This window comes from Notamacropus eugenii, chromosome 2 (genome assembly GCF_028372415.1).
Source record: "Notamacropus eugenii isolate mMacEug1 chromosome 2, mMacEug1.pri_v2, whole genome shotgun sequence".
In the NCBI taxonomy this organism is placed as follows: Eukaryota; Metazoa; Chordata; class Mammalia; order Diprotodontia; family Macropodidae; genus Notamacropus; species Notamacropus eugenii.
In genome coordinates, this window is record NC_092873.1 from 495,213,261 (window position 1) to 495,239,571 (window position 26,311).

The following is a 26,311-nucleotide window of genomic DNA, read 5'->3' on the forward strand; positions in this document are numbered from 1 at the left end:
CACTTGAGGGATGGAATAACAGAATTTCTCTCTCCTTCCCTCTGCGTCTCCCCTTCTCTCCCATTAAACAGATAACTTTGAAGGAGATATACTTAACATTATATGTAGCAGGAATACACATACTACCAAATGATACAGACCCAGAGATATAGTCCCTCAAAGAAATAAGTAGCTTTTTCAGTAGCAGCATCTGGGATGTGGACTCATGAAAGAGCAAACCTTGGTAATCAAAAGTTAGTTTGTGAAGAAAACTAGACCCTGGGGAGCCTGGGTGAGTGATATGCCCAGTAAAGATTTCTGTGTCCATGGTGAGGTTGTATCTGGAATTTATGAAGAAAGCAAGGACTTTGGAGCAATATAGAGCACAAGGTGCCTCAGTGCTCCCTATATGTCTATCACATTACCGTTGTACTTTAAAACTGTCAACCATTCTTTCCACAAATGCTTCATGTATTTGTGGGAGAATATATTCAGGTTTTGTGAGGGAATGTTTTACAGCTACTCATAATGCCATCTTAGTAAATCAGTGCCTTTGTTAAGAACGCATTTTGTCTACTGGCTGATTGTTAATGAAAAGCACGTTGGTGAGCACTCATGAGCTAGCCTTAGAAGTGAGCACCCACTGGGTATTTCCCCTCCCTCACTAATAGTGCAGGGCTCTCTTAGTGTATATTTTAGTAAATTGTGAATCAGTTAGTCATAAAAGTGGTTCTTTGCTTCCCTTACCTCAGGCATGTGAAAATTTATATGGGATAAGTAGTAAAGTATGTTCATTTGACTTATTTTACTGGAGGTAAATTCCCTTAGGGACAGAATGATTTGAAAAAAAAATGTGGGTAAGTAAATATTTGGTGCTTATTTATAAAGCAACATTTTATGTAAATAAATCAGTTATGATATTTTTGGAATTCCCCTTTCTTTCCTTCCTCTTCCAATCATCACAAATATTCAATAGCCAAATGTTGCAACTGAAACATATCTCATGACATCCAAATCAAGGCTGGTAGCATTCCTGAGTCCAGGTGGGGATATTTTAGGATTGTAAGGCTACAGAGTTGGATCCAGGGGGATCTAGAGATGGGGGACGATGTAGTATAAATATTAGCTAATAGTTTGGTGTTTGTTATTAGTTGGAATTAGGGATGAAGAGTGGAGTATTTGGAGGTAGTCTGAGGGATAAGGTCAAGAGACCTGAGGGAGTACAAAATGCATCCAGTTCCATGTGTAAAATAATGGGCATTTTCCTCTTTTCGCATAAGGGGCTACACTGACAACTTTGCTTTGCCACTCAGCTTCATACAAGTTTGTTTGGATTGCTTTGTGGAATCAGTCTCTCCTTGATTGCCAAAATTTATGCCCCAAATGCCTAAGTCAATAAATCCTGTTTAAATCGACCCAAGGCTTTACTAGAACTTTGGGATGGGACCTTAGTGCCTTAAGAAAGCTGTAGGTAGAAATGCTGAGACTGTCTGCCTATCCCTTGATAGGATGTACACGCAGCAAGCAACAATGAGACTTCCTGCCAATTTTGTCACACGACAAAGAGGATTTTCTCAGGAACAAGTTATGCCACAATTCACAAGACTAACCTGTTATCCATTCTTAGTGAACTCTAATATTACAGCACTGTCACTTTTTAATACTCTACTGAAATTGTTTCTCTCTGTCTCTTTGTCTGTCTGTCTCTCTCATTGGAACAATCGGGATACAGTCTGAAACTTTGTGCAACCTACACGCTAGGCAGAGAAATTTGATGCTATTAATAGGTAAGATTTGGAAAATTTAAGAAATGTGATAGAATCAGGTCAATTATCATAGAATCTCAAAATTGGCAGTGATTCCTCAAGGTTTTCTAGCCCATATCTTGTTAACGGTTAGGATGTGCTCACATGGACCTGATGACATAATGGCATGCCCTTTTCTTAAAGATAATCCTTGTTTATAACTCATAAGATCTGTTCCTACTTTTTAAGATATGGTGCCGGCACACAATAAAAATATTCAGCCCATTTCATAAACACACATGATTTTTTTGTTTGTTTTGCTTTAGTGGTAGCAACACCTGAGAAAAGGATTCTAGAAGGTAGAGGACTGCTATTTCTGATTCATTCTGTACCAGAGTGACATTCACTCTATTGTACTTCCTGTCAAGCTGATCATAATGACAATTTTGAGTTGGACCAGACAACCCTACATTTTCACCTTTATTGCTTAAATTCCTAGGAGTATTTACAAATCACTGGCTGGGGTGCTCATCCAATCAATGCTATTGCAATTGCCCAATTAGTTGACATTTCAGATGTCAAGTCAGGTCTTTTACAATTACCTTAGTAGTCTAAGTCCACAACCATGGTATTAAGCATCATGGCTGACATTCTTCTATTTTGCCATTATCTTTCCTTCATAAAATGGATGGTGGGTTGGGCTTTGGAGGGACTATTATTTTTGTTATCAGTATCATCATTATCTTGTTCTTATTTTTTCACGGAAGTTCATATAGGAAAGGTATAGGGACAAGTCGCTATTCTTCTAGCATCCTTTTATAATTAATTTTCTATAGATTATCGCATACATGGATGAAATAACTGCTTTTTATAGTTGAATCAAAATAGTAGGATAGATGTTCATCCTCTGTAGGCTTTGGGAAACCAGCTTTGGCACACCTCTATTAGCAGATAGGACAAGAGGGATGATATATTGCCCTTTCCTGTTCCCATATTATTTTGAGGTCCTTTGTGAGGTCTCTGTATTTTGAAAGCTTTTCTTTCTATGTAGCTTGGACTTTGTGAGTATTTGATATGATGACCTCTATTAAAAAAACCATCTTTGTTAAATATGTTGATTAAGGTCATGCCACTAACAACAGAACAGGAATTATAACTCAGTTTTCCTAACCTCCTTGTACCTATATTTTTTCTGCTTCACCAACTATTGAAATTCCCACAACTTGGCTTATTAATGAAAATAACATGACATTTAAACTAGGGACTTTTTCTTGATATTTCACTCCCATTTCCATATTTTTCATTTTCTCCTTCCCTATTTTCTTTTTTGAGTGGAAACAGTGGAAACAGAAAAGCTATTCACTGTCATTCATATAATAATTCATGTTTAATTGGGAAAAGGGGCAACATTAGTCCTTGAAAACCATGGGTAAAACTAAACTACCATTTCAGTCAATACTTTTACCTTCCTCCCTAGCCAAATTTTTCATTTCTCTCAGTAGACAGATTGATTGATTCGAGGCTATTTTTGTCTGGAAGAAGTTCTAATAAACAGGGAAATAGCCAAAACATAAACTAAAGGAGACAAATGGACAAAAAAGTCTGGATTATCCATAACCAGTTAATAAGCCCCTGGATAATCAAGAGTTGAATAAATTTATGTAACACACATTTTGCCAAAGTAAATAGGTCTCATTTCCAAATTTTCTCCTAAGAAAAAGGTTACATTACAAATAAAAACTACATGCAAATAAAAGTTGCTTGATTCTAACTCATGGGCCAGAGGACATACACAACCCAGCTGGGATGCAGGGTTTCTTGTGTTCACAATGTGGGCTTGCATGGTGGTCCTGCTGTTTTCTGTTCACAGGGTGCCAAGTTTGAATAGGCTGAGTTTTTTTCCCCCATGATGAAAGCAAACCCCAAATGAAAACCTCAAGATTTTCAGTGTCTCTTTTTGGATGAACATCATATCCTAGACAATGCTTAAGTTTTTAGCCTGCAAAAAAAGGAATCAGCTTATCTTAAAGAGTTAACTTTCCTCTCCCCAACAAAAAAGGATTATTATTCGTAGCAATAAAAAACCTAGTAAGTCTTCATTTTGGATGATGAATGGATTTATGATCTTTTGCAGGGAAATGTTGTTTTCCTTTTCATTAATGACTGAGATGGTACGCATGTGAAAAAGGAGTCCAACTCAATGAAAACAGCATGGTAGACTCATTTACTACAGATGTGCTAAGTTGACGGCTCAGGCTTAAAACACTCACTTGTGAGGAAGGAAATATACACCAGGCAAGGTGATCCTACTCAATGTTACCAATCAGTTGCATTCATCTGATGCTTTAAAAAGATGAAAATAACAAGGTGATCATGCCAGGGATGCTCTAACTTTGTTGGCTTCATTAAAAGGGGCAGAACATTGTTTAGGAAAATCAAGCAGTTGCATAAGGCTAGAAACCCCAGAATAAATATTTTTCTCAGTGGAAAAACTCAGCAGGGTGTTTAAAGGTAAGCCAAGAAACACTGTGGTACCATGCTTTAAAAAATGAACTAATGGAACAGTGCCCTTACCCAGCCACATGTATTCCAGGGAACTTGGTTTCAGTTATAGACTTTGTTTAACCTCCTGTTTATCTGTACTTTCTTAACTTTAGAAACTTCAGGATATTGTTCTAAGTAAACTGAGTTTCTTTAAAGTCTTGTTCAGCTACCTAATTCCAGCTGAGCTACAGAGTAATTTTAAAATGCCCTTTCAGGACTAAATACAGGGTTTTCTAAAAGTCTTAGCATAGTTTTTTGCTTAATAATATGATTAATATTATAATGATTAATATTATTAATTTATAACAATTGATATTACTAGTAATAATAGCTGACATTTAAACAGTGCTTCCTCTGAGTCAGGCACTGTGCTAAATCCTTTACAGTTATTATCTCATTTGATCTTAAAACTAGTCCCTTATTGTACTTTGTAGTATAAAGAGAGCCATTTATGGCAAAAAAAAAAAATCCATTCACAAAGATCAACACTGTATTTAGGGCTTGAGTTCAGCTCAAACTTCCCAAGTAAACATTTCATAAATCTTTTGTTCTGTTGCATGCAAACACATCAGTATTCAGAGCAACTCAATGTGCTACTAATCCTGAGTGTAAAGTTAATCCAACTGGATATATAAAAAATATTAACAGTAGCAGGAGATACCATGACCTGAGAGTTAATTGTTCATTCACAAACATTCCAGACAAGGGTCAGCTTAAGGATCCCATAAGGAAGTTAGTGCAAATATACATTTTATGGTAAGTAATTTCAAGCTCCTTCTTTACTAAATGAATTTATTGCTCAAAGCATCTGTAAAAGGACGTATTGCCCAAAATTTGTCATAAAAGAAAATAATAACTGGCAGTGAGTAGTAAGGTTAAGGAATAGCTGAGGAACAGAATGTTTCTTGCTGTCAGTCACAGGTTTGAGCTAACATAAGTCAACATTCAATCCATCTCCAACTGAAAAAAATCCAATCAATTACTATCAATATATTCTGATACAAAAGCATTTATTTCCAGGATTCCTTTCAATAGCAGCTTCTCCTAAATTTAAATATTTCCAGGTTATTAAATCATTGCTTAGATAATGGGCAAAGAAATTAGGATTGTTTTAGGAGTTACTGCCAGGGAAAGGTCAATCAACTTAAGCATCCCTGAAATGAAATAGTGAATTGCCTTCAATATTTATTCAGGTGATATTGAATAAATGGTTATTGTAAGCCAATGGGAATATACTAGTTAGTGAAAGAATTAAATTTTAAAAAACATCTTTTAAGATCTTATCTCCTTATTTGTGGTATAAGTTGAAGTACCTGTGGTTTATAAAAATTTCTACACGATGTCCTTAATAGACTGGCAGAGAATTACACATATTAGAGGAGCAGCATGGTGTAGTAGCAAGAACACTGGCATTGGAACATAAGAATTGGGTTTGAATGTTGGCATTCTATTCATTACCTCTGTAGCTTTGATCAAATCACTTCAACCCTTGATTGCTTCATCTATAAAATGAGGATATTGGGAAATATTATCTTTAAGGTCCCTTCTATGTTCAGAGAGCTGACTCTTGTCTATAGTACTTTCATGTCTGATAGATTGGCTGCTGACTTTCTGACAGAGCTAGCTTAAGTGTCTTGGCTATGATCATGTAACCAATATGTGTCTGAAACAGGATTCGAACCCAAACCTTCGTCTGACTATAAGCTCGGCCTTCTCTATACTTTGTTAAGTTGGTCCCAAGTTGACTTAATTAGAAGTAGAATGAAGCAAAATGCAATCCTGGCTACTGTTCAGGGTTGACAATCAGGGATGCCTTGCCAACTTTTCTGTTTGCAGAGCAGGTCAGAATTAGGATTAGGGTTAAGTGATTCTTCCCTATATGATACTGTCACGTGAAGCAGCTGAGATTGGTTCTGATATGCAATGCGGATTTCTCTAAAGGCAGTGTGATGAGTTTCTCTGTGTCCCATCTTCTTATTTCTAGCTGTATCATGTGGTGACTGAGGATACAAGTGGACTCAAGTGTTTATTCTCAGGTTTGTTTGATTCCAGTCTGTTCTGAGTTTAGCTCAAGAAGTTTGGTTTGCTCTCCTCTACAAAGTCAATCCAAGAGTGACCTTCCAGCTTCAATGAGGCTCCAGAAGAACCTCAATCTCCTAAATACCATTTATTTCAGCACTTTCCTAAATATTTTTCTCTGAGCCATAAATCACTGCCTGATTATTTCTCTTTTATAAATTTCTGGGTTACTGAGGATGGATTCAGGGTTGTTAGGGCAGTTCTGGTGATGGATCCTGCTAGGAGCTAGCATCTGACAATGAGTTGCCACATGGCTGCTTTTATGCAAGAACAAATGTTTTAGATTTCCTAAGCCAACTCAATGTTCTTTCTACTTAGAATTTTTGATCCTTCTTGTGGGAGCCTCTAGGTATCATCTACAGCCAAGAAGAAGCTGTTTGTCACATTGAACTTTTGAATGACCTAATGTGGTAAGTAATTTACTACCCTGATGTGTAGCCAGTGTTCTGATGAGTATCCCATATACCAAATAGCTGAAATTCTTCTTTAGCACATAAAATGCATGTAAATACACCATGCTGGTTTCTATTGTGCATATCTGGAATGCACTGTCTGTATCCCAGTTGGAATATGCACCATTTCCTATTCCTGGTAAAGAAATGTATTTATTCGCTATTACTAATATTTATAATTCCCCATTCAATTTCATGAACTAGTATTCAACAACTACACGAACCATTTCCCTACTTGTCCAACAACAAGAAGCACAGTGGTTCTGAGAGACTGAGATTTCCCTTATTTCATCCATACAAATCATATAAAAGAAACTACACAAGTCTAGTCTAAACATAATAATACACAAGAAAATGGCCTCACTCTAAGATCACCCACCAGAGTTTATAACTGAGTATGGAGTCTGGGTCCATTTTGGCTCCTATTCAAAGGGACTTACTACAAGAAATGCCCAAATAGCCATATTTAAAGATGGTTTCATTCTAACGTGGCTCAATTGCATGGGACTTGAAGACAAGCTACTGAGGTGTTTTAGTGTATCTATCACTTCAGTTGAATCTTCCTATGTGTGCAATATTTTAAGTGAAAGTCTTTTGAAAATAATAATATTATTATTAATAGGCAGTAGAAATTTCCCACACATGAATTGCAAAGAGATTGAAAACTATATAGAGACTGGTAAAAATTACCAGAATAGGGACCCAGTTAGAATCTGATTCTGAAGCATTCGCATCAGAATATTCTAATTATTTTGACCTGCTCCCTGGTCAAATTAGGTAATTCAACACAGGGGAAAAAGAAAATTCCTTTAGGGTTCAAGGTTAACTCTAGAAGTTTTGGGCAGTATTAGGCACCCAATAGATTTGCTGACTTCCTGACTAAAATAACAAATAACTATCTCTTTGATATCTGCACTAGAGCACAAAAATCTCATAGTTGGAAAGGACCTGAGAGGCCATGTAGGTCTTCCTATATCTATACAGGCATCCCCTTGAAAATTTCCCCAAGAAATGGTTTTCTAGCTTCTGTTTGAAGAGCTGGTGTGAAAGGAGTCCTACCTCCCCAAATTATTTCATGGTATTTTTGGATAGCTCTAATCATTTGAAGGTTTTCTCCTTACATTTAATTAAAATATTCCTCATTGTTCTTAATTTAGGTCTCTGTAGCCAAACAGAAAAAAATCTAATCCTTCTCTTACTTGACCTTCAGATAATTGAAGGGAATTTTCATGGTGTCCTCTGCCAACTCCTTCCCACTCCTTATCAAGTGTTTTCCTTTCTCCATCCTGACTTTTTTCCATGGATCCTTTTATGAAATGGGCTCAAGGTTATCTTGTTAACCTTTCTCTGCATACTTACCAGATAATCAATGTCTTTTGAAAAACATGAGATCAAGAACTGGATATAATACTCTAGAACAGCAGATCTTCTCTCCTTTGTTCTAGATGTCTTCTTGATATGGACAAGAACGATATTAGGTCTTTTTTGGCCACCATGTCACATACTGACTCACCTGCCTTTATAGGCCGCTAAACTTTTCAGATCTTTTAAACTGTTCCATAGCCACACTGCTCTATGCCTTGCTCCATCATGTATTAACTAAGCTGATCTAAAAAAAATTGAATTTAAATTCAAGTGTAGGACTTTACATTTACCTTAATCTAATTTCATATTATTATCTTTGGTTTATCATTCTAACCTGCTAAGCTCTTTTTGATTTGAACTCTGAATTCAGTATATTTGTTATCCCTCCAAGTTTTGTATTATCTATGAAATTTATGTCATAAAATCTGAAAAATATGCCATCTATGCTTTTTGTCCAAGCCACTGATAAAAATGTGCAATGAAGAGCCATGGACAGATTCCCAGGGCATTCCACTGGAGGCCTTCCTTCTAGCTGACATTGAACCACAAACTAAGAGGAGGTAACAAGAGGAACAATTTGCATACTCATCAGGAAAATTCTAAGAAATTAACAGGGAAGTAGAACAAAACCACAAAGCTTATGGAAATGGTATGATTATTGGTTTTTGCTAAAAACAAATGTACATGAAATATTATATTAGTTGGAATACAGAAAGGAAAATGTTGGGAAGAAAGAAGGAAGCTATGTTATCATACCAAAATTGAATGAACACTGAGGAAATCTTTGCACAGTCCTTGAACAGTACCAAAACTATGAAAATTAAAGGAAAATGATTTTTGGCAGAACTCATTTTGAATTTTTGCCCTAAACCAAAATGTTCCATAAATAGTCCAAGTAGATAAAGCCCAACACAGTCAGGTTGAGTTGCCCCTTAATTTATTTTAGCATTCTGACTGAAATTTTTATATGGACCAAATGGCTTAAATTATTTACATGGGGGTTGGGGAGGACTATGTGTGAGGGTATTATATAGTAGTATATCCAGGATAATGTTCTCTCTGACCTTCTCTAGAAATTAACTTGACATCACCCCAGACAGATGTTCAGAAATAGCTATTAAAAGATTGATTAGTTTAATCTGAGATAGTGCCAAAGCAAAGAAATGTAGATAATGTGTTCATGTTTTAGTAATGGAACCCTTGTACATAAGTTTTAATAATATTTTTTTTAAATGCCAAAGTGATAATTAAATGACTCACAGGAAGTCCTGGTCTTCCTGGTAGCCCAATTTTTCCAGAGTTTCCAAGGATGCCTTCTGTTCCATGGTATCCTGGCTCACCTTTTTGTCCTGGTGGGCCCATGAGTCCCTTGACAAATCAAATAATTATGCAGGTTATACATAGAAACAGTACAGATGACGAGATGCCCATAATCTATACTCATCAAAGAGTGGAATTTATTTGAGCAGATCTGTCCTGTGACAAATCCTAAACCTTCCCAAAGAGCTACTAATGAATTGGAAAATCATGGGACGAACCCAAAAGATTAAGTTTCTGTCATGAGGTTTCCTAACCAAGAAATGTTATACTAATTATCAGTGCTTATTTAACTCTTTCAGCTTTGAAATGCTATTTTTCTGACAATTCTACTTGTCCCAAGTCCACGTTTTAACTTCCTGTGGAGAGCATAATAGCTCCATATTGCGACTGAGCAAAGACTTCTGTCACAAGGCTTTCTTCTCCCATTCCTAGAAAAATCTCTCCTCCCCATCCTTCAAGATTTTTCTCTTCTGTAAAACTTTCCCTGGTTCTCTCAGTTGAAAGCATTCTTTCTTTCCTCCATTTTCCTTAGATCTCTTTGGGACCTTTCCTTTGTATTGCTCACCCCTCCCCCATGTCCTTATATTATATGTATCTGTGTATATATTGGACTCTCACCCTCCTACCCCCTAGTCCAAAGTAATGGAAATTCTTTGAGATCAGAAACTATGACATTTTTATCTTTATATCTTCAGCACCTAGCGTAGTACTTCAGAAATACTTGCTGAACTTGACTGAATTCTTCATCTTTAGAAATGATTCCTTGTGGTGATGTTCCTATAATTCTCAGAAATTAGAAATCAGGTCTTTTTCTTACTGTTCTTTTGGATCAGACATATCCAAAGACTCAGGGAATGGCCTATCAATGGTAGTATCTCTCTGAAGTTCTATCTAATATAGCCTATATTTTTTGGATCTAAGTTTATTTTTCTTACCTTAAATACTTTCCTACAAATCCTTTCAAAGGACAATCTATGGCTACATCTAGGCTTTGGCTAGGGCAGATAGGTAGGAAGTCTTTACTGAGCCAGTCAATACACATCTGTTTGGCCAGCTGAGGTTATTGACGGTTAATGTGAAAATCATCTTTGCCTTGTGTGGAAAGATTAGAAAATGGAAGGAATTTATGTCCTAGCCCACTCTGTCTTATTTTCTGGGGAAACAAGAAGTTGAGACCTCAAATCCAAAATCCATCTTGTTTCTCCAGCGTGTTATTATTAGACACTTTTGTTATTTAGTACCATGAAGAAATCTCTGGTCTTGACTCCTTGCCCCTAACTCAGCCCCTCCCCAAACCTGGCCATAGTTCTAAGTTCTCTGCTTTGCAGGCAGAGTACTTGTGTCCCCTAGGCATGGTTCAAAAATTGTGCCCTTGGGTATTGTCCTTCACTGTGCAAACACATGAGATGACTTAATACAAAGTAAATGAGTATGTGCTAGAGACCAGACATTTCTAAGACATAAAATGAATGCACTTGTATAAAAAAGTTCTACCAAAAACCAATCATCCTGCCGTTTGCTGTATTACTCCCTAGAAGGTTTCTACCTCCCCTATCCCTGGTCCTTGTTCTGTTCTAAATGATGCTTCCTCTAATTAGTATATCACATAGTTCTAAGGTGAGTTAATCTTCAGGTGACAATTAAGTCCTTGGGATTTTGGTTCCTGTGTTCAAAGATCAAGCCTCCATTTTCAAAGAGGAGACCATCTTTCTAGACTAGGAAGTCCTTTATTGATCCCTCTGAATTATACTTTCAAACCTCATACTTTCCCCACAGTACAATTGTATAATGGATTTTTATAGCTGTCATTAAACTTTCCTGATATTCTGAAGTTATCAAATTTATTTGGAAACAAGAAAGTAATGAGAGAGACTTGCTACTCACAGGAATCCCAGGTTTCCCAGATGGACCATTTGCTCCTTTCTTCCCCTTTGGACCCTAAAAAGGTCAAGCAGAGTTATCAATTGGTTAAAATAAGGATAATTTATCCAACGCTTTGAGGAGTTCTGCACAGGGCTTCAGGAGATTCCTCTTCCCAACTCTGCTCCTAACGAGCAGGGACAAGTTACTTCCTCTCTGGGTCTCAGTTTCCTCATCTGTAAAATAAAGGTGTTGGATTAGATGATCATTGAGGTCTCTTCCAATTCTGACATTCTATGGTGCTAGGAAATTCAGCTGAAGGGAAATTGAACAGATTATTTTATGTACACAATTCCATGCTGCATTTCTTTCCCCCTCTTAGCCTTAGGCTCCAAAAATGAATATTTTGCCCGTTTCCATTTCTTTTTTTCTTATACTCAGCAATTCAAGAAAAAGATCTTCATTACCATAGAATTCTTTCCTTCTTTTTTGAATGGTGGGAGGCTTCTAATTAAAATGGTTTCAGCAGCAGCTGGTCTGTCAAGATAGCAAAGGACTTGGTCTATCCTCCCAAAGCATGCCACTGTTCTGATAACATTCTTGTGATTTTAAAAAAAATATGGGCTATGTGGCTGTTTCAATGGTATTTCTCAGAACACTTGTCAAAAACACACAGGACAATCCTAGGGTGGTGGGGAGAACACTGAGCTAGGAATGAAGAAACTTGGGTTCAAGCTCCAGTTCTCTCATTCTATAAATAACCTTGTCACTTTGGCCAATCACTTTACTACACTGAGCCTGTCTACTGATCTTGAAGGTCCCCTTTTTCTTTAAGTTTTATGATTCCAAGCAATTGCAAATATATTCATAAAGGGATGATCTATAAATCTCAAGAAAAGACCTGGCATTGCTTTATCAATAACAATGACAGTAGTTAGTATTAAAATAACACTTTAAGGCTTACAAAATGCTTTACATGTATTATCTCATTCAATCCTCATAACTTTGTGAAAAAAGAAAGAAACAAGCATTTAAGTGTCTCCTATGTGCCAAGCACTGCGCTAAACAGTTTGCCAATATGATCTCATTTTATCTTCACAACCACCTTGGGAGGTAAATGCTATTATCATTCTTATTTTACAGATGAGGAAACTGAGGCAGACAGAGGCTGTAACTTGCCTATGATCAAACAGCTAAGTTTGGAAAATAAATGTCTGAGATGGGTCTTGAACTCATGTCTTTTCAGACTCCAAGTCTAGAGCTCTACCCATTGTACTACCCAATTCATTTGACAACAGGCTGTTCCAGATAAGGAATTCCAGATAACTGGCAGATAAGGGGAATAATGTCAATACAGCTTACTTAGATTTTAGTGAAGCATTTAGTGAAGCCAAATTGTGATTTAGTGAAGCATTTAGCCAAAAATGGCTAAATAAAAAGTATTATATTTGGACTGAAAAAGTCAGACTCACATATAGGATCAGGAAGGCATGGCTAGCTAGGCATGCATCTTGAGGGGAAAAAGATCTGGGGATTCTAGTACACTACAAGCTCAAAAGGAGTGCCTGGGACATAGAAGGCACTTAATAAGTGCTTGTTTATTCTTCCTTCCTTGCTTTGCAAAAGGTCGAAGAGGTAGTAAATGATGAACCCTGATATACTGAGTCCAAATCCTGTGCTTTGTTTCTCTTCACACCCCATTTTTTAAAATAAGGAGTAAATGGTACAGTGGATAGAATGTTGGGCCTCAAGTCAGGAGGACCTGAGTTCAAATCTGTCGTCAGACACTTATTAGCTGCGTGACCTTGGACAAGTCACTTAACTCTGTTTGCCTCAGATACCTCATCTGTAAAATGAGCTGGAGAAGGAAATGGCAAACCGTTCCAATATCTCTGCCAAGAAAACACAAAATGGGATCAAAAAGAGTCAGACATGATTGAAAAATGAGTTAATTTCTGAACAAACCATCTAGGAAGGAGGACACAGCAATGCTATCTATGGTTTTTAAAACTACACAGACTCTTATAAAACACAATAGTAATAGCTCATATTTGTACAGCATTTTATAGCTTTCACAATTATTCTCTCACAACTCTCTCAGTTAGGAAGTGTAAGAATTATCATTTATCTTTTTTTAATGTAAGAAAAGCATTGAGAGTTAAGTATATTATATGTATAAGAACAAGTAAAGTTTGAGCTGGAATCCATGTTTTCTGCCTCTTTGTAATTCTCTTCTCCATTAACTAAGCTAACGGCTGACCTTGATTAAACTAAATTAAAATTTCATCCTGGGCAGAAAGGATCTATTTATCAGTAGATTTCGGATCCAGCAAAATGAGAAGAAGATTTATTGCTATATGGAACGTTAGAAGATGATTGATTGGGTTACTGTCACCAGAAATATATAAGGTATTGCTCAACTATGCCAAAAAATTTGTCACTTAAAATGGCCTATGCTTCTTTTAAACTGCTTTTCACATGTTATTTTATTAAAAGTGGAACACTCTATGAATCCAGGGGTACTGCTTTATTTTCTCCTTAATATTATTATTGATAATAATGATGTATACTGAATTGTGCTTTTTAGTTTAAAATAGCTAGCTTTGAAAAATCAATCATACATCATGGCTCATATAAAAACAGTCAAACAAAGTCATATTTTAAAAAGTAGGGCTTCCCCAATTAATCGTAATGCTACTTTTTTGTGCTTAAAGTAGTCTTTTTGCTTGGATTCCCTCAAATACTATTTGTACCCCTTTCTATCCCTTATTCCTGCTCTTTTCTGAATGGTTTGAAAGGAGAACTGTAATAGCAGTTCACGTGTATCTAGTTCTTTTGGGTTTATGCACTAATTTTCCTTTGTCAACCTTCCAAAGTTAGTAGATGGCAATTCTGTTATCTCAATTTATGTTAGTTCTATCAGACTTCCTAAGGGAAGCGATAATAAAATTAAACACGAATGAATAGAGATCTCAACAAGCTTTCTGTTTTAACTAGTGAATTTCTGCTTCCTCAAATCTTTTTTTTTAAGGAAAAAAAGATAGGGCACAAATCATAAAAACTAACATTGAACTTTTTAATATAAATTTAAAACCAAAGTATTGGTTTCAGGGAAATCACTGAATCTTGATTCTCTTTCCAAATGTATTGATCTTGTATCTGGTGTTGATTTGTTCTCCTCCTTCCTTCTCAGATATTCACATACTAAGTAATAACTGAATGAATGATCTGTCTGAACAGAATGAATATTTAGTTTTTATTTACATTCAAATCTACAACAACAATAAAACTCAGCAACCTTGTATACCACAGTGGAAATCAGAACACTTGGGGTTGTTATTTTGGTTCAATCACCGGCTGTTACTTTGGGTAAGTCACTGAAACACTTTATGTTTCAATTCTATAACCTGTAAATGAAGGGATGAGGTGATGGAACAGGAAATTTGCTTCCTTGTTGTGTTCAGTCATTTCAGTTGTGTTTGACTCTGTGACCTCATTTGGGGTTTTCTTGGCAAAGGTACTGGAGAGGCTTGTTTTTTCCTTTTCCAGTTCATTTTACAGATGAGGAAACTGAGGCAAACAAGGTTAAGTGACTTGCCTAAGGTCTTACAGCGAGTAAGTGTCTGAAGCCAAATTTGAACTCAGGAAGATGTCTTCCTGACTCCAAGCCTGGCATTCTATCCACTGTGCCACCTAGCTATCCTAGCTTTAAAATTGTATTATTCTAAAAAAGTGATATTGTATAAGTTGAAAACAATGAGCATGACAGAGCAGGCCCAATTTTTACTAGGTCAGGGTTTATCAGGTCATTGTAGATATATGTACTTAATCTGAGAGTAGGAAGGCCTTCATAAATGAGTCATTGACTCAACAAACATTGATTAAGCATTTACTAGGTGCAATGAACAGTATATTAGCAATTCATTATAGCAAATAAGTACTGGTTGTTCCATTTAAATTTTAATAGCATTTGGAACCATATTCACAGGGGAAAAAAAACCCTTACATCTAGAAGATTGGGGAATGTCATCTACTAAGTGGAAAGAGAAAAGCTCTCAGCAACATACAGAATGCCATTAGAATAGAGACATTCATTCAGGTTTTGAGAGATTGGTTGTAGCTGACGTTTGGTGGCTTGTCATCTCATTATTCTCCCGTTAGCTTGATGCAGGTTTCATATTTCCAAGTACTCATTTTAAACAGCAATAGATGCAATACACATTCATGGCTAAGATCCAATTCAAAATCTGTGTAAACCTACAAAGATTCTACGTCCATTTATATACATCACTTCATTAAAATGAAGCCAACCCCAAAGAGCTAAGCCTGAGTGTTTTTCCAGGAAGAGTATGTTAAGTGGATTTTTATTTGATGGATAAACATGAATATTATTTAATTTCATAGAAGGAATAGTTTTTTCTAGAGAGATTTATAACATTTGAGGTAAAAAATGATCTATCAGCTTCCCAACAACACATATTTTTAATATTAGGTCATTGTAAGTTTCTGGTCATTTTCTATCCCATTCATTCCTGCGGTTGTCAGGCATTTAAGGGATAGTGGTGAAACTGACACACCCTCCCTCACTACATGCTCAGGCATAGTAATATAGCTTGTACTAACTTTAGGAAAGGCCAGTAGGAAGTAGGAAAAGTCTAAATTATAGATTACATGGTATGAAGGATGCCGAGTGTAATAGATAGAACAATTGCTCTAGTCCTGAGTCTAATGCATGGTAGCTATGTGATCATGGCCAACTCACCTCATTTTTTCAATGCCCCAGGGGAGATCTTTAGGTTATAAGTGATGGTGAATTGCCATTGTACATTGATGGAGGAAACTCATCTGATTTCACTCTGATGAAATCAAGAGTCTAGATATTCTTCCTCTTCCCCTCCCCATCTCAATAGTGTCCCCAAAAGTCATATTTTCATGCCTAATCATGGCATGGAGGTGACTGGGTTCTATAGCATTGGAGCACAAATCTCTGACTTGATCAACCATGCTAAAAAGAAATATAGAATACTATTTCCAGAATGTCAACTATCTGAGGAATAGCCTGGGGATGTATGGAAAGACTCTTCATAAGTAGGTTAGACACTAGGCAATGAAGGTTTTGATCATGGCAACTCACAAAAAAAGAAAACTGTGAGCTATACTCCAGTCCTACATGTCCTAAAGGTTGAATACTGACTGAGGCAGAGTAGCAGGAAAGGTGGCAGAAGGTACTAAGAATCAAGTAAGCTTTTATTCATTTAAAAACATTTATTTGATTATTGGCATTCTAAATGTGACATCCTTGCCCAGCAAGTCGATGAATGAGTAGGTGAACAGAATCGTTTCCATATTGACATTCTCATTAAAAATGAAATCTGAATATAACAGGAAATTGTAACCAAATGGAAATTCTCAGTTCCTCCCTATGGAAGCAATTGTAGAAGCAAATAAAGGAATTAGTGGAATTTATGTCACCAAAGGAAACAACTCCCTCCATCATTGCCTGGGCTATTTGGTTATCATGGAGCACTCCATAAATCTTTTACTGGTCTTGGACTATTTAACATTATATCAATGTCTTGGATAAAAGTATAGATGGCATGCAGATGACACAAAGTTGAGAGAGGTAGCTAATATACTGAAAGAGAGGATTTTGATGAGCTGGAACACTGAGCTGAAACAAATAAGGTGAAATTCAATTGGGTACCCTTATACTTGGGTACAAAAAAATCATCTTCACAAGTACAAGATAGGGGAGGCATGGATCATTAAGATTTGTTCCAAGAAAAAAAGATCTTGGGGTTTCAGTGGACTGCAGTCTCAATGGCAATATATTGTGGCAGCCAAAATCAAATGATATATTAATAATATGCTTTGCACAGTTCCTGGCACTTAATAGTAGGTTTAATACTTAAAAGTAGGTGCTTAATAAATTCCTGCTCCCTTTCTTCCCCCACCCCTCCAAAAAAAGTTAACATAATCTTGGACTTCATTAAGAAGTGATGGTTCTACTTTGCCTTCATTAGATCTCACATGGAGTACTGTGTTCAGTTCTGGGACACCACTGTTAAAGAAAGAAAGGTATTGATTCACTGGACAATATCAAATGGAGGGTAACCCAGGAAGGTGAAGGGCTTTGATTCTAGGACATCTGACAATCAGTTCAAGGGATTAGGCATACTTATCCTGGAGAAGGGAAGACTCAAGGTAGGGAGGGTATGATATCTGCTTTCAAGTGTTGGAAGGGTTGCCAAATGAGGGAGGAATTAGACTTTGGCCTTAGAGGACAGAATCAGGAATAACGGGTGGATATTATAAAAAGATGAATTTAGGCTGGATGCCTACAAAAACTTCCTAGCTATGAGAGCTGTTCAAAAAGGGAATGGACTGCCACTCCATGGAAATCTTTAGGCAGAGGCAGGATGACCACTTATGGGTATATTTACAGTGGGGATCCACTGGGGGATTTATGTGTGGGTTGGACTGGATAACCACAGTGGTTTCTTTCAGCTCTCAGAGTCTTGCAAAGGTAAAAAGACATGCCAGTAACTGTAGCCCACATTCTAGCATCTACTGTAGAGGATAATGAAGTAGATAAATTATGTGGAAACCTTGATAAGACCTTCCAAATGAAATCAACATATACTTCACTACTCTAGTTAGAGGCAGATGGTGGCAGAGTGGAGAAAGTGAGCACTGGACCTGGAGTCAAGAAGACCCAAGTTTAAATCCAGCCTCTGGTATCTACCAGTTGTGTCACCCTAGGGAGAGTCATTTAACTTCTGTCTGCCTCAGCGTCATCGTCGATAAAATGGGAATAATGACGGCACTTATTTCCTAGGGTTATTTTGAAGAAAAAATTTGTAAAGTGTTTCCCAAACCTTAAAGTATTACATACATGCTATGTATTGATGGCTATTATTAAATAATAGCTAGCTACTATTTTTTAATACTTGATGACTTCAACACAAAGATGAGTAAAGGGGAAAATGCAAAATATGTGTTGGAAAGTAGAAATTAGAACAAGGAAATTTAAGAGGCCAAATAAACTACGCAGAAAATTCATAGATACAGATATCCTTTATATCTTCTTATATTATCTCTTTATGTTACATAAGGAGATATTTCTATATATGTATATACATGTGAAATTTCCTTTTTTCCTGTGATGTTGTTCACTGTTCAATATGTTCATTGACTTCCAGCTCTCTCATTGAAGAAAGTATTCTCTCTCTCTAGATCTCTACGTACACATATAATGAATATTCTTTCTGTATTCTATGCATGTAATTATTACTTGTGACTATGTATTGTTTATATATCATATGCAATACTTAGCACATAATGAATACACAATGAATAGTTTCCATTGTATATAATATACATTATGTACAATATTTTCTCTATATAGAATATGTATTAGATGGAGTATTCATTTCATAAAAACATATAAATATATAATAAATATGTATTCATATATGTAATATTTTACTCAGAGAGAGAGTTGGAAGGTAGTTGATGTGGTGAGCAATGAATACTATCGCAAAAAAGGAAATTCACTCTATGCTAACACAGGAAAAGATGGGTTATCCATGCAAGAGTGCTGACTTGGATGTTTCGTTACAGACAGATCATAGACTTGAAAGAACAAAAATCAAAATCAAGGCCAAAAAAATAAAGATGAAGATAAGTTACGGCACACAGCTCAAATGCAATGTGTTTAAATAAACTATTGGTGCTTAATATTGGGAAACAGAGAAAAAAAACAGCCATCACCATCAACTATTACAGTTTTCTATGGAAGTTTGACTAATATAAAACAATTGCTCTAACAAGGAGTACCGAAGAAACATCTGATCCTCCAGGAAATGCTTAATTTCCTGCACAAACAGTGAGGCATGGCAGATAAGGATGATGACTGTGTAGAGTTTACGTTCATTTGTAGTGTTATGAAGAAGAATGTTGGAAGATTTTAAGACGTCAAGGATATTAAAATAACAAGTAGCCATAGAGATGCCTACAGTAAAACTCTAAAATGTAACCTGGATTCAAGTGAAGTGAACTTTTATTTATTTTTTGAACTTTTATGTTATAAAAGTAGTCTGTTAAGATTGTTCAAGGATTATGTATAGATCTGTGAAAGATAAAGCATCCAGACATACTGAGAGGTTGTATGAAGTGGTAGATAGAGGGTTGGCTTTGAAGAATTGGGCTCAAGTCCTGCTTCTGATGTACATGACTAGCTATAGGACCATGGACACATCCTTTTCAGTATCTCAAGAAATTTTCTAAAACTAGAATTTGCCCACAAGTTGTAGATTTGCATTGGTGGATAGGGTTTCCATACCATGATCTCTCAACTCTGATGAAATAAAGGATCTGATTCAAAGGAGGAATATATGTAGATATATTCACACACAAATATATGCATATATGTAGGCATATGTTTTCTATGTAATAGTCTACAAAGATTATACTGTGTATTCTTAGGAAATTCTAAAGTTGCTTCTATGTGTTCACCTTGAAGGTGATAATTTTTTCCCTCTGTCTCATTTTTTCCTCATTCATCTACTATAATGAATCTTAAATCCCTTAAGAAAGCTACTGAAACTTTTTGGGCCTCTCCTCATTGGAAAAATGAGGGTGCAGTTGTAGATGGGTCTTTAAAAAGACAAATTTTGTATTTCTGGGATCCAATATGCTTGCTTAAGAAGGGCAACATGCAGCTGAAGAGGAATGAGGTCAAGCATTGAGAGGGTTACCAGAAATCCCAGCCAAACCACAATTTGGACAATATTGCTTAAAAGTATATCTTTCATTATACTGAGAAGTCAATGTGTTGCTCACATGGAAGAACCACGGGTTATAATCAATCACTGACTGAAGCATGTAAAAATTAGGATGATTTTATTTATATAGCATTTCAGCGATAGAAGTAAGGAAATATGATGGTTTATTCTAACATCTGAAGTGGGAAAAAGAAGGCCTAAACAGAGTATGCTGCTTGACATGGTTAGCTATACCGTCATGGTCCTAGAATCTCAGAGTTAGATAGGATCTCAGAAGTCACCTTTGCACATGACCAACAATCCCTTCTCTAGTTTTACTCATGAGTCATTATCCAGACTGCCCTCAAAATCCTGTAGTAAATGAGAAGGAGATCATATTACCTCTTGAAGCATCTCCTTCTATTTTTTGGATAGTTCTAATGGTTGGAAATTTTTTTTGCCTCCTTCAACTTCCTTCCATTCATTCTTCCCAATCCTTTCCTCTGGGTCCTACCCCTCTTTCACATGATAACACTTTGAATATTTTAAGGTAGTAATCATATTTCCCCTCCTCCCCCAAGGCTTCACTCCCCAGGAAAAAATGGTCTAGTTCCTCCAAGGGATCTTTATCCGACATAGTTTTTAATCCCCACCCTGTCCTGGGTCCCCTTCTCTGGGTATGTTCCTGTTTGCCAATATTCCTCCTAAAATATGGTCCCCAGAATACTTACCATGACTCAAATTCACTAATGACAGCTATATGATTACCTTTATTTCCTTAATCAGAGGATGAATCCCGGGAACAGACTGAATTTATATTCCATATATTTCTTTCTTCTGTGTTTTTGCCACTATTCTTTCTGGAGAACTCTTTCTCTAGCTTTAGGTAATGTGAGTCAATTCTGGTCCTGATTTGGCCAGAGACTATAAGAACATACAGTCAACATATTGATGGCATTGTAGCTGAGAATGCACCCCTTTCTTCATTAATGTCTCACATGCCTTTGGGACAGGAGAAACAGCATGGAGAAAGATACAATGCATATAGTTCTTGGGTTTCCTCCCCCTTAGCAGGCCAATCACTTACTAAATACAAGTAATTATGCAGCAATATAGACAGGTATATAAAGAAATTAATTTTTCTTTACATTCTTGAGGAAAGAATAGGTGAATTATGTGCAACACCAAGAAGGGAAATGGCCCTCGTGATGTATTTGTCACTGTTTATTGTAGATGAAATCCTTTTCTTAACACCTTTTCAGTCAATTGAATTAACATTGCTTAGGAGCTGGTGTTCACAGTATTCTATAAGAATTGATGGAAATATGAAACATTCAACCAAACCACTATTTTGTGGTCATCTACAGGGTGCCACATAATTGGTAGATTAATATTTTTTCACTATGCTGATTGATTATTTTGGTTTTTGTTAGTACATTTGCCTGAACTTTTAAAGAAAATATGAGTTGGAAATAGCTTTAAGAAAGTCAGTTTGCTCCATAGATTAGGGATTATAGGTTCTATGGTCAAGGAAAACCTAATTTTCAGCATAAAATGGTAGAAAAGAAATCACTTTTGCTTTGGCCTCACTGTTAACTCACACGCAATTCAGGTATATTCAGTTTTTGAATGGCAAATGATTGTTTAAAGCCTACTCCTCACCTTCTTCCCTACAAAAGAAAAAAAGACAAATTTGAAATCCCTTTCAATGCATTTCACTTACTTCAGCTCCTTTCTCTCCTTTAGGTCCTGGTTCACCCATTTCACCTGGTTCACCCTTTGTCAGGAACCAAAACAAAAAACATACATGAAAAGGAGTTCTTAGAAATCATCTTTTAAAAAAAATACCTAAAAAATAACAAGTATTGTTAAAACTTACTGGGGCCCCTTGTTGCCCAATGGCTCCTCTTGGTCCTGGCACACCGACATGACCCTTGGAACAGATAGTACAATATTTTAGTGAATTTGGGGCGAAGGCAGCAATAGTATCATGAAAAGAATAGTATACTGTGAGTTGGAGGTTTGAGTTCTTATCCTACCACTAGCCAACTGTGACTTTTTGCAAATCAATGATTACTTTTCTGTACCTTGGTTTCCCCAGCTGGAGGATGGTGTAGTTGAACTAAATGATCTCTAAGGTTCCTTTCAGCTTATAAATTGTGATTTTTATAAATAGGGTTCCTTCTTTAGAATCTTAGCATTTAATTGAGGCTTCTTCCCAAGCAGGTCTGATAGGTCATGAATCATCCAAAAAGAAGTTACAGAGGCATATTACTAGAAAGTTAGATATCAGATAATGAATTTTTTGGCTAAAGCAACTTGTAAAACTTCTCCTGAGACAAAAAAGAGGGTTGCAATATATATTATCGGATGAGGTACCCACAATGAAAATATCACAGAAGTACTGCAGGAGAGGCATTGAAGAACAGACAGGTGTTATTTAAGCTCATAGGGAGATGTTATAAAATTCAATTTAATTACCACAAAGGTTATGATCATCAGAAATATTAAAGAGCATAGTGACTAATGCTGTAATGAAGGGTAGATATTGTCTTCTTTTTTTCCTCCATGTACCTCCATGACCTCTACCAAAGTAAGGTAATAAAGAATATAAGAAGGAAGTCATGTTACTAAAACTATTCCCATACTGGGGGGTGTACCATGGCCTCCAACCTGATGTGCTAAAGACATAGATGTTTGGATAGTGGATTTGCTGCATTGAAGAATGGGAGTAATTACTGTGCACAATGTTTAGAAATAACAAATTACTTTGACATTCAGGAATCTGCCATCATCCTGTTTCTCATAAGAAGGAATGCCAAGTTGCCACGTTTCCTTTTTAAAATGTGTAAACAGAAAGAAGCTGGCATCCAGGAGGAATAAATCAGGTAAGATTTGTACAGCAAGTATTTCAGAAATGGGCACTCCCCAGTACCCTCTCCCACTGTTTTGGTCACCTCAGATTCCTTCCTTCTCACTTCTCACGTCCAAAAAGACAATTGATTTTAGAGGAAAAAAGATCCTGGATTTGTTTCTTCCCCTGAGCTAAGGGCAGTATGAACAAAACACATAGGGATAAGTTTTGGATGTTCTCATTAGAAGGTCTGACTTTGTTGCTTCCTTGGAAGGAAATATGTGCTCCTGACACCAAATTCCAACTCCGTGATAAAGAACTCAGTTCAGTGTCTAAAATGCAACAAAAGAAATTTCAGTGTGAAAAGCTGATGAGATATAGTTTTACTAAAGATGGTTAGCTACCCATGCTTCTGATGGAAGAAAGAATCAATTCAAAAAGGAGAGTTTCTGAAACTCAAACTTTCACTAGAGAGAAGCAGAGAAACATTCAAAGCTGTTGAAACTCAAGCCTGGGAGCTCTAATCATGGCTCTGTGATTACCCTGGCTGTGTGACATTCATGAAGCCCTTCCAGATTGGTGAGAGATTTATTCCTTGCTGTGCTTAGGATAGATATGGATGCTTTACTGGGTATGGATCTCAATTACTTACTTAGTCTTGATCTCCCATTTCTCTCTTACTTAAAATATTCTTATATAGATCACAATGCTTTGACTAAAAGCTAAAGATACTTTACTGTACATTCTTATATTGGTTTAGTATTTGCATTTATACTTCCCTCTCCCAGTAAGAGACAATCCCCTGGAGTACTGGCGTTCTTTTGTTTGTAGGGAAGTAGTGTAGTGTGAAGTAGAAGACAGAGCAATGACCTGGAGTCAGTAGGTTTGAATCTTGCTTGTTACCCTAGGGGAATCACTTAACACTTCTGGGCCCCACTCTCTCCATCAGTAAAATAATGGGCTTGCACTCAATGACTTTAGGGTCCCTTCCAATTCTGAATCTAGGACTCTCAGAATCTAGCACAATACCTTGACTGTGGCAGACACACTAAATACTTATAGAAATAAATGGCAGAATATGCTAAATGATCAATCTATCCAGCATAGGCTGTAAATTTTTGGATGAAAGAGGCTGAATCTATGTAATTTTATTTATACTATACAAAAATGACAAGTCAGATAAAGTGAGGCACATCATCAATGAACAAAATTCAACCCCTGTCGGTCTCCATTTCTTTATATCCAAAACAGAACACTAACTTTTTTTTAATCATAGTTGCTTTAGTTGTTTTCGGTTGTGTCTGACCCTTCGTGACCCCTTTTGGGGGTTTCCTTGGCAAAGACCCTGGAGTAGTTACCCATTTCCTTCTACAGCACATCTCACAGATGAGAAAACTGAGGCAAACAGAGTTAAGTGACTTGCCCAGGGTGTCTGAAATTAGATTTCAATTCAGGTCTTCTCAAATCCAGTCTTGGCACTCTATCTACTGTACCACCTAACTGCTCCTGTCATGGTTAGCAAAGACAATGAACAATACAAAAAAAAAAATCCAACCAAATGCTTTTCAAAGGCCAACATAAATGATATTTGCATTATCCATTGTTTTGAATTATCCATCCTGCTGCTCCTATCTAGTAGTATGGCTAATTGTGAGTTGACTGTGATTGTAAATCAAAAACAAATTTAGAAGTTTTTTTAAGTCTGATGATAATAATAGGCTCATCTTGGGGTAATCAGTCAACACATAATGTCCAAAGAGAAAATTAAACATCTCAGAAGACTACCCCCTAAAAGTCTGGAGGCTACGGGGGATAATACAACTATCAACAAAGCTTGTTTTTTCTTCTCATATGAATCAAAGTTGTATTTTGTAAAACTTGACTAGGCGAGGCTAGGCATGCTTCATGACTTTCAAATGTCAGAACAATAAAATCAGCAGGTTGGCTGGCCTTGGTTAGCTGATTGCTTAAAGTGGAGCCATCAGTAAACAGAATGAAATGGGCTCCAGATCCAAATGGGAGGGAATGAAGAAAGAAGAGAGGAAGGGATCTGTTGATTAAACAAGTTTGTGAAACACATGGAAGTGGCCAGTGTTGAAACCCCATAATGGCAGGAGGAATGCGGAAGGAGGAAGAAGAGGCCATAGTGTGAGCCCAGTGGAAACATTCTTCATTTGGTAGGTCCTAGTGAAGAATGCCAGACTGTCTGGAGTCTGGGAAGTAATCGAGATCTGGTTTTAGCTATCCAGTTATAGGTGAAATGAAGTCTTTCATCTCACATTAGGGTAGGAAACTCTTCATTTGGCAGCCAATAGATTGATTTAGTTTTTGCCTTGGCCGCACCATGCAGTTTAGCTGGCAGAGAATAAAAAGGGATATTACTAAAACTGGATTTCCTACTGGATATGTTAGGAAGTTTGCACAGAAAAGATTAAGATGGAATCATATGGGCTTTAAAATTTGTTGGAAGCAATTGGTGTCTTGTAATGTAGATAAAAAAACCTTCAAAAGAAGCCCTTGGGGCTTCTTGAATTAAAATAATGTTAGTTGAGATAAATGACATGTAAAACAAATTTATATTTTTTAAAATATTTTTGACAGGTTTTCCCTAAAAAGTATAAACACAAAGTGGCTATTATCAGAACAGAAACTGGAGTTATTTATAACTATCTTAAATTTGTACTGTCACTGGGGTAAAAAATTTATTTTTCAGAAAAGATATTATAATAAGAATTTCACATTTTCTATCTTAAGAAAACCCAAATATCAATAATCTACATTTATCAACCAGTTTGGCTAATCTGAGTTTCTCCTCCAAATATGGTTACTGAGATTTTACCATGGGAAAAAGGCCAAACCAATCAATTCCTCCTGTTGATAACATGTTTAGTCAAGTAAGGCTTGGTCCTAAGCACTGTGAAAGATTAAAAGAAGAATGAAACACAGTTCTTATCTTAAAATGTACATAACTACTTAGGGACACAAGACATGTGCACATGAAAAGATAAAGAAAGAAAGAAAGATGGGAAATGGGATAAATATAAAAATGTAGCATAGTCTTGTAAGAAAAGTATCAAGGTTTGCAACAATGATAAAAGATGGGAAAAGTCAATATTTGAGGAACTATGGTAAGATAGTAATACACCCTAAATGTACTGGAACTATAAATTAGTCCAAACTTCTGGAAAACAATTTGAAAATAAGTGAGAAAAGTCCTTAGACATTTTATTCACTATGTTTCCTCATAATCTAGGAATCTTATTCCTAGGAATATGCTTCAAGGAGGTCAAAGACCACAGCAAAATAATCAAAACAGGACTTTTGTGGTAGAAAAAAATTGGAAACAAA

At 36.4% G+C, this 26,311-nt stretch overlaps 1 protein-coding gene across 2 annotated transcripts in view; it reads right to left on the bottom strand.

Moving 5' to 3' along the window:
- Window positions 1-26,311, bottom strand: part of COL24A1 (collagen type XXIV alpha 1 chain) — a 376,860-nt gene that overhangs the window by 47,172 nt on the left and 303,377 nt on the right. For both annotated transcript variants that reach the window (XM_072648923.1, XM_072648922.1), the window contains exons 45-48: window positions 21,989-22,042; window positions 21,833-21,886; window positions 11,369-11,422; window positions 9,425-9,532 (exon numbers count right to left, since the gene is read on the bottom strand). In XM_072648923.1, coding sequence (XP_072505024.1) covers window positions 9,425-9,532; window positions 11,369-11,422; window positions 21,833-21,886; window positions 21,989-22,042 — 270 coding nt within the window. The remainder of the gene's footprint in view (window positions 1-9,424; window positions 9,533-11,368; window positions 11,423-21,832; window positions 21,887-21,988; window positions 22,043-26,311) is intronic.